The sequence below is a fragment of the Bos indicus genome, chromosome 16 (assembly GCF_029378745.1).
Source record: "Bos indicus isolate NIAB-ARS_2022 breed Sahiwal x Tharparkar chromosome 16, NIAB-ARS_B.indTharparkar_mat_pri_1.0, whole genome shotgun sequence".
Taxonomy (NCBI): Eukaryota; Metazoa; Chordata; class Mammalia; order Artiodactyla; family Bovidae; genus Bos; species Bos indicus.
In genome coordinates, this window is record NC_091775.1 from 77038108 (window position 1) to 77052641 (window position 14534).

At 42.2% G+C, this 14534-nt stretch overlaps 1 protein-coding gene across 5 annotated transcripts in view; it reads left to right on the plus strand.

Annotated features, from left to right (window-relative positions):
- CRB1 (crumbs cell polarity complex component 1) overlaps positions 1-14534 on the plus strand; it is a 265895-nt gene that overhangs the window by 94026 nt on the left and 157335 nt on the right. The window contains exon 2 of one of the 5 annotated variants that reach the window (XM_070768705.1): positions 12913-13044. The exons of the other annotated variants lie outside the window; for them this stretch is intronic. Coding sequence (XP_070624806.1) covers positions 12984-13044 — 61 coding nt within the window. The 5' untranslated portion in view covers positions 12913-12983. The remainder of the gene's footprint in view (positions 1-12912; positions 13045-14534) is intronic. 5 annotated transcript variants of the gene reach the window in all.

Below are 14534 nucleotides of genomic sequence, written 5' to 3' on the forward strand. Positions count from 1 at the left end.
TTTAAACCATCATCCTTGTGTCAAAAAATCTGATTCTGAGTTATTTCCGTGTCAGGTTTATGTATGTGTCTGCTGAAATTTTAAAACTAAAAGCCATAAAGTCCAAGCAAATTTGTTATTTATTAACAGACAAGGCAATTCAGTATGAAAAGATAAAGTCTGAGGTATGATAAAGGAAGTAAAAAAAAAAATTCTGTTGTCTGGTTTAATTTATGTAGGCCATTTTTACACAAAACAGTGCCAAAACTTTAAAATCATATGAGAACTTAAAAACTGATTACAACCTTGGGAAGAAGGAAATGAATTAGATTATGGTTATCAAAGCATGAGTTTTTCACTATGACACCATACTAGAACTTAACAATATCTTATATGAAACTATCATAAGAAAATTGCCTTTTCTTTATTTGTTTTACCTGTTTATTTACATATCTGTTTAAGTTTTAAGTATGTTTATACCCCTGGCCGTGCTCTGCAGCTGGCACAATCTCGTTCCCCAGCCAGGGTCTGGGTCTGGGCCATGGCGGTGGAGCACCCAGGTCCTAACCACTGGGCTGCCAGGGAAGGCCTGGAAAATTGCTTTTTATATTTAATCTGAGTTAGATAGGAAAACATCAGACATAGACACACATTCTAGTGTTAATCTGAGTTAAATAGGAAAAAACGTCAGACATAGACACACATTCTACTGGGAAATTCTTGAAAATGCCCAACGATGGCTTTAAAAATATGAGAATAGCACTTTCTTTATTGCTCACTTTTAATCTGAACAGATGGTCATGAGGCGATTCAGTCACCAGTTTAAAGGCTTGTTTGCTTGTCTAATTATCCTTCTTTTCTCTGTAAAGGAAAACTGAAATACCCCGGGTCTCTTCAGTGCTTGTAACGTGCCCTCCTTTCTCTCTCTGTGTCTTTTCTTTCCCACCAAACTTGTTTACCCTTTTTTTCCCTCTGTTTCTAGCAGCTCAGAAGCATTTAGAAGCAAAACCGTCTTGGAGGAGGGTAGGGGAGTGATGGCTAATGGGTGAAAAACTGGCTTCTGGCCGTCTGGTGGTTTCTATAGCAATAATCATAGAGGGAGATTTTCAGCCCGGAGTAGTTTCTATAACAACATGATAGGGTGCTTTAGAAATAGACCCGAGGTAAACAGATTCTTTCAGGGTCTCTTAACCCTTTTATACCATAGGATTAGCATCCCCTTGGAAGATAAATATTAATTGGCTTATTTGACGGAAGCCTTTTAATTTGTAAATAAACTAAAATTGCTTTTATTTTGTAAAGCTTAAGCATTTTATTGTTCTCTAGAGACCTGGCTTTAGCTGATAGGATCTTAGCCTCCTTCATTTCAGAAAATTATTGATTGTATCCTTATTCTATCTCTCCATCATGAAATTGGAATAGTCTGTAAAGTGGCTTCTTTCATTGTATTGCGGTAGCATCTGTCCGCTCTCTCACAGGTCACTAAAAGGCTGTGCTTTGGGGAAGCCTGGGGCACAGCGTGATGATACCTGCCAGGCTCACTGACAGGAGGTCATCTTTCTGCTCCAACTGATGAAGCTGAGTTCTCATCCTTTGCTATGCCCTTCAGTGTGCTTCAAATTAGGCATTGTTTCCATTTGACTTACAGTTTACTGCGTGTTATACTAGGTAAGTTTACTGGATTTGTTCTGAATTTATTGTTTTAGCACAGTTAAAAAAAATGATGTAGAAAAGAATGAAGGCACCCATTTGGGCTTCCCTGGTGGCTCAGATGGTAAAGAAACTGCCTGCAATGTGGGAGACCTGGGTTTGATCCCTGGGTCAGGAAAATATCCCCTGGAGAAGGGAATGGCAGCGCACTCCAGTATTCTTGCCTGGAGAATCCCATGGACAGAGGAGCCTGGTGGCCTACAGTCCATGAGGTCGCAAGAGTTGGGACACGGCTGAGCAACTAACACGACGAAGGCTCCCATTTCATACACGTGTGTCATTCAAGAGCTCCTAAGTGAAAGATCAGTGGGAGTATAACCAGGTATATGATGCAGGGATAGTAATAGATTGTGGTGGGCTGCAGACAACTTTTCAAGAGAAAAAAAAATACAGTAATCCTGGTAGTGGTGTTTTAGTTGCTAAGTCACGTCTGACTCTTTGTGACCCCAGGGACCGTAGCCTACCAGGCTTAGAAAAAACAATTAGTTACATTTCAGGACATAGGGATTAAGCTTGCTTGTTTCAGTTCAGTTATGAATTACCGATTATTGAGTCTATGTTGGAAATGGGTGGTATATGCAATGATGAATAATACATGGGATTTACTTAAAAACCTAATTTATATCAAGTAAAATGTTTTCTATTACTATGCAAAATATTAATTTACTTAATTTATTAGGAATTAATTATTTGCTTGAGTTCATCCTTCTTTTCCTATCCACCCACCCACCTCCACAACACTTTAAGTGCAAAGGTACAGCCATGCCTTCCTACAGTATGGCGTCTTGTGTCTGCTCATGAAGCTCCCTTCTGTGTCATTTCCACAGTAGAGCTAGCCTTAGACTTTCATTATTTTCTATTCAGTTACGCTGCCAATTCAAATACGAGACATTCTCTTTCAACTTGCAGAAGAACGTCAGCAACCACGCGTCTCCCTCTAGTTTTCTCTAGTTTTCCCGATGTTCTGTACTCAGCAAGGAAGGCTCAGCCTTCATCCCGTGCACACTCGCCACAGCCTTCGGGGGTAGAGTTTGCCAGATGGGTCCTGGGAGATGGAGACCCATGGTCCATGTGTGTTACAGGGTGTGCCGGGGAGCTGGGGCGGGTCTGAGTGCACTGGGGCCTGCTAGAACAGTGGGTGCCAGGGCGCCCTGGGCAGCAGGCCACCAGAATCTTGCCCACAGCAAAGGCACAAGGGCATTGTACTCGCTGCACTCGGTGTCACACAGCTTTCAGCTGGATAAAAAGAAAAGGAAATGTATTCACCATTGTTTCCAAGTTATCAAGTAACCACAGTAACCTGGGTTTTCCCCAAATCTGGCTAACGACCTGCAGTGACCAGACTAGAAAACCATTCTCTCTGTCCAAGTGCGGTGAGCCTTAAAGTGAGCAGGACAGATTTCCCCTGGGGAAAACCTATCAATCAGCAAAGCCAGCAGCATGTACTTACTGCACCATGCAGGAGCTAGGGTTCCAAGTGGGGTCACTGCTGAATACACAGAGCCTGTGTACAGACAGACTGAGGTGGGGAATGTTGTTTCCTGAACTTAAAGAGTTCCTTTGCTAACTGGGGAGACAGGTCACCATTTGTGAAACAGAACAATTCAGGAACAACATAAATAAGTGTGATGTCTTAACAGTGATCAGTTCTGTGCCGGCTCAGGCCAGGAGATCAACAAGGATGCAAAGATCTGGGAATGATTCATGGGAACATAGGTTTCTAAGGATGTACACAATTTGAATATACATTGTAATAAATAAGCTCTAAGAAAGTACCTTGAAGCATCTTTATTCATGCCTAGTACTATATCTCGAGGAGGAAAAGGCAACCCACTCCAGTGTTCTAGCCTGGAAAATTCTGTGGACAGAGGAGCCTGGTGGGCTATATATAGTCCATGGGGTTGCAAAGAATCAACATGACCGAGCACACACACAGTACTATATGATGCCTAGTACTATAATCATGCCATAAAAGAAGACAATTTAAATACTAGAAGATGAATGTCTTACTCATAACCAAATGTAATTTTTCTAGACATTAGTTCTTTGTGCAAAATTATGACAAAACCCGGAGAAGGCAATGGCACCCCACTCCAGTACTCTTGCTTGGAAAATCCCATGGATGGAGGAGCCTGGTAGACTGCAGTCTATGGGGTCGCTAAGAGTCGGGCACGACTGGGCAACTTCACTTTCACTTTTCACTTTCATGCATTGGAGGAGGAAATGGCAACCCACTCCAGTGTTCTTGCCTGGAGAATCCCAGGGATGGTGGGGCCTGGTGGGCTGCTGTCTATGGGGTCGCACAGAGTCGGACACGACTGAAGCGACTTAGCAGCAGCAGCAGCAGCATGGGAAAACCATTGAGATCTCCACTATTCAACATAGTAGCCCGAGTCACATGTGGCTCTGAGCACTTAAACTGTTGCTAGCTAGGGCTGTGATGCACTCAGTGTAGAGTGCATGTAGGATTTCAACAACTTAGGATGAAAAGAGATGTAAATATCTCGTTAATTTTTAACCCTAATTACATATTGGAATGATAGTTTTAGTTATATGTGGTTAAGCATAATATATTATTAAAGTTAATTGTGCCTGCTTATTTTTACCTCTTAGTTATAATTTAAATTATATTTTTCACTAGAAGACTTAACGTTACATATGTGGCCCACCCACTTCATACCTCTGTTAGACAAGGCAGGGAGAGAGGCCTGGTATTTAAAGTGTGGTCTGGACCCTCAGCATTGGCACCCCTGGGAGCTCACTAGAAATGCTGACTCAGAAAGTCCACAAGTTCATGAGATCCTGTGGTTTAGATGAGTGACGAAGTGTGGGAATGCTGGTCTCGACACTACTTCGGTACTTTTTTTTTATGATTCACTTTTTATTTGAATTTTTTCAAATAAATGTTTAAAGTCTTTTTGGCATCGTAATCGAACACATATTAGCTACATAACTTTGGAGAATTTATTGAACATCCTTGAATCTCAATTCCCTCCTTATAAAATAGCTATAATACCTCCAACCCCATATTTTTTGTGTAGGAATTAATGAGATATTTATCCCTAGGAACCCAGGTATTGGAGGCATTTTGGTAATATCAATAGTAAAACTGAAACACTAGTTTATCCTAATTTTTTTCATTCTTATATTGTCCATACTATTTTGGGTACAGCAGAATGAGCTAAAATTTGAAAGTCTGCTTTCACTTATTTTACCAGTTTTCTTTAACCTTACTTCTGTATAACATAATTACTTTAAAATCTGATAAAAATCTAGTGGAAAATAATAAAACTTTCAGGTATCATTTTAGAACAAGAGTAGCCATGTAGCTAAATGATTCTGCAGGATGGTTTTATAATTAATATTGAGATTATGTCTGTTGACACCACCCTTATGGCAGAAAGTGAAGAGGAACTAAAAAGCCTCATGATGAAAGTGAAAGTGGAGAGTGAAAAAGTTGGCTAAAAGCTCAACATTCAGAAAACAAAGATCATGGCATCCAGTCCCATCACTTCATGGGAAATAGATGGGGAAACAGTGGAAACAGTGTCAGACTTTATTTTTCTGGGCTCCAAAATCACTACAGATGGTGACTGTAGCCATGAAATTAAGAGACGCTTACTCCTTGGAAGGAAAGTTATGACCAACCTAGATAGCATATTCAAAAGCAGAGATACTACTTTGCCAACAAGGCTATGGTTTTTCCTGTGGTCATGTATGGATGTGAGAGTTGGACTGTGAAGAAGGCTGAGTGCCGAAGAATTGATGCTTTTGAACTGTGGTGTTGGAGAAGACTCTTGAGAGTCCCTTGGACTGCAAGGAGATCCAACCAGTCCATTCTGAAGGAGATCAGCCCTGGGATTTCTTTGGAAGGAATGATGCTAAAGCTGAAACTCCAGTACTTTGGCCACCTCATGCGAAGAGTTGACTCATTGGAAAAGACTCTGATGCTGGGAGGGATTGGGGGCAAGAGGAGAAGGGGACGACAGAGGATGAGATGGCTGGATGGTATCACTGACTCAATGGACATGAGTCTGAGTGAACTCCAGGAGTTGGTGATGGACAGGGAGGCCTGGTGTGCTGCGATTCATGGGGTCGCAAAGAGTCTGACACAACTGAGCGACTGATCTGATCTGATCTGATCTGATGTCTGTTGATCAACAGACACAATAGTGGTAACAGAAAATAACAGAAAATAGTGGTAAGCTGGAACTCCAATACTTTAGCCACCTGATGCGAAGAGCTAACTCATTTGAAAAGACCCTGATGCTGGGAAAGATTGAGGGCAGGAAGAGAAGGGGACAACAGAGGATGAGATGGCTGGATGGCATCACCAACTCGATGGACATGGGTTTGGGTAAACTCCGGGAGTTGGTGATGGACAGAGAAGCCTGGCGTGCTGTGGTTCATGGGGTCACCAAGAGCCGGACACAACTGAGCTACTGAACTGAACTGAAGGAGTGGGGAAAAAATAACTTTTATTTTTCTCTTCAGTTAGAACATTTTTAGCTTTACTGTGGAATTTCAATTCGCTAGAGGCAAGGACCTAGTAAAATGTAAGTATCCCTTTAAATAAAAGGGGTCATTTACAAGCCTATCCTTATTAAAGTGTACATGGATTATAATAAGGTCAGAGTGCCCAGGCCTGATTAGCTTTAGATGATTTTAATGTCAAAGGGACATAATTAGATTCTCATTGCAATCGTCAGTGATTGACACTTAGTAAAAATGACCTTCACAGTTTCATTCTTTAGTTATGTTTAAGGATGACAAAGGGCAGGGCCCCTCCTCTGGGGTTCGCGTGTGTGATCCATTGGTCCCTCACGCTGACCCCATCCAGACCTGTGCTCAGGTGTGTAGGCTGTGTAGATGAGGACCCAGAGGCTTCTGTTCTCACGGGGAAGCTTTGAGAGCAAAAGGAAGCTTTGGAGAAGCAGGCCCCGATCTCACGTGTGCCAATGTTAACGATCGGAAATTGTACGTAAAAGGCACCTAGCAAGATGGCACCCATACCCAGGGGATTTAAAATATCTTTGTGGGAAAAGTCCTTGGTGAGTCCACGGACACTCTAGAGCAGGTGAGATGCAGGTGACGCCAGCGAGCTCTAGTGCAGTCTGCTCAGCAGGGAGTCGTGCTGCAGAGTTTGCCTGTGAGCTAAGGGCGCTAAATTTGCAGTTGGGTTAGCTCCCTCCTGATCGCAAGGAAAGGTCCTCAGGGATGTGTGATGACAGTACACTTGTACTTCCCAGAACTCAGAAACTAACAACTCTTTCCAGGATAGACATACACTCTCATTTTCCTTGCACTGACTCATTTATTAAGCATGCAAGCACTTACCAGGCACTCGCCATGTGGTGGCATTGTGCTTGTCAGTAGAAGGGGACCAAGGCATCTATGCTTTGAACTCTGCACTGAAAGGAAAAACAAATAATACTGAGTAGATAATTACTTTATTATAATTTTTATAAAGAACTTTATGTATGTTATCCTTTTTACCTCTCATGATAATAACAACAATATGAATGGGCTGACAACACTCTCGCTCTTACAAGTACTGCTGGGCATTTTATGTGTATTAACTAAATATCACCAATAAAACTGTGGGGTGGGCATCACTTTTATAAAAATGAGAGCTAAGGCACAGAGGTGTTAAGTGTCTTAATACAACTCATACTGTCTGTAAGTGGCAGCGTCAGGGTTTACACCCAGGTTCCAAAGCCCTTGCTCTGCGGGTCTGTGTCTCCCTCAGAAATGAGGAGGCAGGCTAATGACACGCATCCTAAGACCACAGGTATGGGAAACAGCAGAACCAAAATTTAAACCTCTGTCTGTCTTACCACACAATTGTGCTTTTGCCATTACAGTCAATTTGCCTCAATTTAGAATTTAAAACCTGTCTATAGAGATAGCTAGGTAGGAGAGAGAGAATGCCTAGTTTTTTAGAGGCTACAGGAATGCAGAGAAAAGAAACGTCTTAAAGGGCGCATCTACTTCTTGAACTGTCCCATGTGATCCTCTCATCATGTATATCAAAGTGAGCAATTTACCCTATGATTTGCTCCACTTGATTTTATCGAAAGAGGTGAGAGTGAGAGCTTCACAGCCAGGCTTAAACGGGAATCCAGGTTTTCTTGCTCATTCATCCATTATTCAAGATTCCTATTGATTACCCACCACGTGTGGGCCATTTTGGCTACTTCCCGAATAAAGATGCATCTCCTGCCACGTCCCTTCCCCACCCCCCACCGTAGTCCCAATCCTGGAATTAAAGTTCAGTCTCTGCAGAAAGCCAGGCTCAAGAAAATTCAACCAGCCCCTTCCCTGATGTGGAATTCTTTGATCTGGAAATTTCTCCTCTGTCTCTAGCATTGTTTATAACCTATTTCATTCTAAAGGCAAGTTATTGTGGATAATTTGAAACCCCCAAATCCCAAATATTTGCTATTTGAAATACAAACTGTTATTAAAATGAGCTCTCCTGGTGGCTCAGCAGTAGAGAACCTGCCTACAATGCAGGAGACAGGGGTTCGATCCCTGGGTGGGGAAGATCCCCTGGGGAAGGAAATGGCAACCCACTCCAGTATTCTTGCCTGGAGAATCCTATGGACAGAGGAACCTGGTGGGCTACAGTCCATGGGGTTGCAAGAGTCAGATAGGACTGAGCAGCTAAACCACAGCAACATGACTGAAATTGTTAGATGGTTCACCAAAATGACAGGGTCCATCCAATTTACCATATTTCTGAATAAGGAAGAGACAATAAAATCTGAATAAAAATGTTTTCTTTTGACAGCTGAGTTCAGTTCAGTTGCTCAGTCATATCTGACTCTTTGCCACCCCATGGACTGCAGCACGCCAGGCTTCCCTGTCCATCACCAACTCCTGGAGCTTGCTCAAACTCATCCCATCCAACCATCTCATCCTCTGTCATACCCTTCTCTTCTTGCCTTCAGTCTTTCCCAGCATCAGCTGAATTAAGTCCTCTTTATCAAGTCAATGGTTGTTCCAATTATAGAAATCAACAGTGGCTTTTGAGATCTGGTTTAATATAGAAATCTATATTAACTTCTAAAAATACCAAGGATATAAGCAAAATGTCTCTATAAAGACAGTAGACTTTGTTGTTATTTTAATAAAAACAAAAGTACAAATGAAAGCAATTCACTAACAAATGTTTACTTATTCTTCTTAAGAAAAGATCTTTGACATGACAGGGTATCAGAAACTATTCAGTAGATGTTGCTGGGAAAATTGAACTTATGTTCACAATTCCTCAATTCATCTTTCATTTTTATTTAGGTGAAATTAGGTTAAATGTACATTAAAAGTAGAAATAATATATCTTTAAAGCCTGTGCCTGTATCTTTAAAGGGAGGCCTGGCGTGCTGCCATCCATGGAGTTGCAAAGGGTCGGACATGACTTGGGGACTGAACAGCAGCAGCGGCGGCAAAGCCTGTCCCTTAGCGTGTTAAAGAAGCGCCTGTCCGCAGCCGGCACGCCCTTACTCCCATCCCAGGCAGCACTTTCCCCGGGCCCCGGCCAGGTCTCAGTGGCTTGAGGAGAAAACGCAGTGAAGTACCTGCCGCAGGGCAGTGAGCAGAGGACACTTGGTGTGTAATTGTGGGAGTGCACGTGAGTGCCCTCCTTAAAGGTGAGGCCTATTTTGGACTGCTAATTTAACCCAGATATGAGTAATAACACTAGTCCCTCCTACCTTCCTTCCTTCACTTCTGCTAACAGACTCGATTCTTAGAGTAAATGAAAATGAGGACTCACCTCAAAAATGAGAGTGCTAATGGGGGGAGTTCAGTTAGGAAATCCTAGGAAAAGACCAAGAAGAGCTGTAATAAGAGAGCCTTTAAATAAAAAACAGAAACAAGGGTCAGTTGTTACCCCTACAAATAAATGCAGGTGGACTTGTACACATGCCGAGTTTATACAAGAAGGGACATCTTTAAGGTACGATCTTGGCTTTGACTATGAAAACTCACAGAATAGGCACTGGGAACACACAGCAGATCCTCTGAACAGAAAACCCTCATCACAGCTCTCAATTCGCGAGCCTTTCTCTGAGCCCCGAATTTAAACGGCACTCGAAATATACAGTGAGATAGTGAAGATGTTCTTGTGTGAGAGCAGGTTATTCTCTCAGTCTAAACCTCATTTATCTTGGTTTGATCCTGACCGAGTCCAGGTGCTTTATTTAATTTTTATTGGAGTGTAGTTTTTCACAACGTGTGTTATTTTCTGCTGTATAGTGAGGTAAATCATCTCTCTCTCTCTCTCTCTCTCTATATATCTATATATATATATATTCTCTTGTTTGGATTTCCTTCCCATTTAGGCCCCCACAGAGCACTGAGTGTTTGGCCTCATTGGTTACCTCCTTTATACGTAGTGTTGCATGTATGGCATGTACTTGATGGGAAAGGTGTCTTTGCGTGTTGGATCAGCCCATTGGTAGTCTCGCTGTGTACGTGTGCACTTGGGTCTCTGTTGTGTGTGTATGTTAGTTGCTTAATTGTGTCCGACTCTGTGCAACCCCATAGACTGTAGCCCACCAGGCCCCTCCGTGCATGGGATTGTCCAGGCAAGAACACTGGAGTGGGTTGCCATTTCCTTCTCCAAAAGGAACTATAGAAAGAAAGAAAGTGAAGTCACTCAGTCATATCCGACTCTTCACGACCCCATGGACTGCAGCCCGCTAGGCTCTTCCGTCCCTGGGACTTTCCAGGCAAGAGTATTGGAGTGGGTTGCCATTTCCTTCTCCGGTCTCTGTTGATGCTGCTGCTGCTGCTGCTGTCGTGTCCGACTCTGTGCGACCCCATAGACGGCAGCCTACCAGGCTCCGCTGTCCCTGGGATTCTCCAGGCAAGAGTACTGGAGTGGGTTGCCATTGTTTTCTCCGGGTCTCTGTTAAGTTTCCTCAAATAAAACTCCTGCAGTGACACTGTGTTAGTAAATGACACTTTTTTGGTTATTATTGTTACTGCTCCATTTTCTATTAATCCAGTAACTTTTTCCCAAACAATCTCTAAGCATCGTATATAACAATAAGAGCTAACATTTACTGACCATTTACTGTGTGTCTGCCAAGCATTAAATCTAGTGACTTTAGTTATCACAAAAACCCTAAGAAGTGGATTCTACTGTTTCTCCTTCTCTGTAGCTGAGGAAACAGAGGCTGTGCATGCCAGAGCCAGGCCCGACAGAGCGTGTCTCACTTCACAGGCTTTGCTTGTCATCCAACACACACACACACACACACACTGGCTCATCTACTATGGTCAGCCGGTCTAAATACTGCCAAAACCATTGCTAATAAAAAGTTGATAAAATTTTTAGATTCTTGACTGATGATTTTTAAATCTGAGAATTACATTTCTGTTTCAGAGATAGGTGTATTAAAGCCATCAAGGACAAAGGAATAAATTGGGAAGATCCCATGGAGGAGGACATGGCAACCCACTTCAGTATTCTTGCCTGGAGAATCCCATGGATAGAGGAGCCTGGCGGGCTACAGTCTAGGGTCACCGAGTCGGACACAACTAAAGCGACTTAGCATGCACACATGCTGAGTAATCTTAGAGATGTTAAAATGCTTTTCCCTGAAATCACCTTGTGGTACCCAAATAAATATATTCTTATAACTAAGCTAAATTACCCATATGGCTGTTTTCCAAATAAATCAAATTATTAGAAAATAAAAACACCCACACATAAGTAAATACTAATGTTTGTGTGCTTATAGTCTTTAAAACTGGTCAAGTTACTTTTTATTTCTTAGCAAATATACATATGTTTGCATATATACTTATATAAATGTATATTTGTATTAAAATATATGCATTTATTTTAGCCCTAGCAATACCAAAATAGCAAATACAAAAGAATTACAGAAACTCTCCGAAACAGTTCCTTTTCCCCTGAACAGCGATTTCAGATTGCTCTTCAGCCCCTTGGGCTCCCCGCAGGTGTCCCCAGAAAGTCTGGGGGCTGAGTGGCTGGGCTTGAGGTCTCCTCCCTTCCTCACACTGAGCTGCTCCTCGCTGCAGTTCTGTGTGTTGGGATTGCTCACGGCATCTTCCTTGGAGGAGTTCAGCCGCACTTAAGAAAAAAGGAAAAGTCCGAACTCCGTTATTCTGGAACTTCTTACAATATCCAGTAGATGGCAAACTTTACTGCAAGAAAACAGCTGGGCAGCCTCTAAAGTGGTCTGAGGATAGCCGTGACACTTCACGTGCAGTAAGGTTTTCACACGGTGACCAAGGCTCACATGAAGGTTGGGAACAGCATCCTCCTCCTGCAAAGTTTTCCTGTGTGTGTCCATTTCACTCTTGTTCTAAAGGTATTATCATTATGAGAATTATTTCATTGTTCACTGAGTGTACACACAGTGTACGTGGTACACTGGAGTAATGTATACACGATGGATTCTTTTCCAATTCAGGTGTACAAAAGTAGAACAATCATAACCCTTACATCGTGACACTCCCATCATTTGTCTCTGCATATTCCGCTTTCATTTTCTTAGTTGGCTATTTAATTTGTTGTTTTTACTAAGGCAGTAAATTGCAGTTCCTTTCTATATTTGAAAAAACTTATTTTCTTTTTGACAGGCTATGCTCTTTGCTTGTTTAGTACAGTCAGTACAGTCAGTTTAGTACAGTCAATTAATAACGCCTAGGCTAGTGGTTAAGACTTTGCCTTTCGTATTAAGAGGTCCAGTGGTTAAAATTTTGCCTTCCAATACAGGAGGTACGGGTTCAACCACTGGCCGGGGAGCCAAGATCCCACATGCCTTGTGGTCAAAAAAACAAAAACTGTAAAACAGAAGCAATATTGTAACAAGTTCAATAAAGACTTTAAAAATGGTCCACATTAAAAAATCTTAAAAAAAAAAAAACAATGCTTAGGTCACAGTCTGTGGGCTTCCCAGGTAGCTCATTGGTAAAGAACCCAGCTGCCAATGCAGGAGATTTGGGTTCGATCCCTGGGTCGGGAAGATCCTGTGGAGGAGGAAGTGGCAACCCACTCCAGTATTCTTGCCTAGAGAATCCCATGGACCAAGGAGCCTGGTGAGCTACAGTCCATGGGGTCGCGGAGAGTCAGATATGACTGAGAGACTGAGCACACACACTCGCACGCGCACACACACACACACACACACACACTCACACACAGGCTGCATTTCTAAGAGGGCCTATTTGCATCTCACCTAGGGCAACCCATACACCCAGGCAGCAAATGGTGCCAATGACAACGTGACCCCCAGAGAAGACCCAGTAAAGGGATGTGCTTGATGGACCATCTGGTCCTGCAGCAGCACGGAAAACAGAACCTAGAGTGCTCAGGTAAGCAGGCCAATGAGTGTGTGTGTGTCTGTGTTATAACTGTTCCTGTTTGGCTTTGAAAAATATTTTTATTACATTTATTCAGCCACACTTTAAAAATCACTAAGGGTTATAAGGGGATAACAATACACTTCTTACCACCTCCCCTTCAATTCCAGCTTCTCACTCTCAGCGTGCAACTGGAAGCAACCACTTGAAACTCTTCTAGATATTTCTTGTGGTTTTCATTTGTATGTTTTAAAATAATAGGCTAGGCCTTATTCTTCGGTTTTAGCTGCTCGCACGATCGCTTGGAATTCTGCATATCCTGACATAACTTTAAGCTCCGTCCTCCTCTTCTCCTTGACCCCTCATGTCCTCCCCGTTTTCTCTGGTGTCTCATTTTGAAATTCCTCCTTGACTGTTCCTCTAGGTCCCTTTTTCTTCTACCTCCTGTTTCCAGTCTCTTGGTAAAACTCTTTTGTGGGGGTGAGGTGGGGGAGATTCTTCCCAACTTTCAATCACTCAGCTGAATTTTTAAATGTCTGAGACTCACATTTTTAATTTCTTGTTTTCTGGAAGTTTATTTTTATAACCCTTCTACTCATTTCACTGCAGCTATATCCTTTCCGACTCTTTGAAAATAGTAATTCTCAAGTTTACATAAATTTTGCTTATCTGCCTACACTGTCTCTGCCTCTTCCAAGTTACATTTCTTTAAAACAATGTGTGTTTTTGTCTTTGTGTTTGATCTTAGTTGGAGATTTTCCTCAAATGTCTGAAAATCTCATGCAATCTGTTCATACATTAGAAGGAAGTACTATTGTTTCTTAAGCTGATTAATAGATTCAAAAACACTCATTTATCATTGTTTTTTAGAGTATAATTGAAGTATAATTTAAAGCATAATTAAAAAATAACTCTCTACTGAGCACGTATGCATGCCCTATATGCTTACGTACATTCCATATAGTAGTTCTTATTAAAGCTGTTTGAAAGATCTTTCTTTATGTGCTAGGCTTTACAGCTTATTAGGATTTATTCTAGAGTGGTCCAACTGGGTCATTTCAATAAGTAACATTCTGCATCAGTATCTGAAAGTATTTTCACTCAGGCTTGTCAAGAGAAATAATTCCCTTTCCTGCTTGGAGTATACATCTGGCTCCTGGCATTGTTAGAAATGAATTGAAAATGAGGCTGGGGGGTGTCTCAGAATTCTGCATAGACACCCACTTAATTCTTCCACAAACCAGATTCAGCCCCACCCACATCACCCGTGCGTCTGAATCTGCCTTCGTGGGGGAAACACATGCAGTTTCCTAGGGTGAGAGAGAGAACAAGAGCATCTAACTGCTCTCAACCAGTTTCCCAAACAACCTTCCTTTTCTCAGCTCCACTTGCATGATCATTTCAGAAGTGCATGACACATGTAATTCCTGAACCTGTCGGGAATTCTGTGGCATCAGCTGGTTCCGGGCTCTCCCACTTCTGGCTTGGTGTCAGCTTTCTTT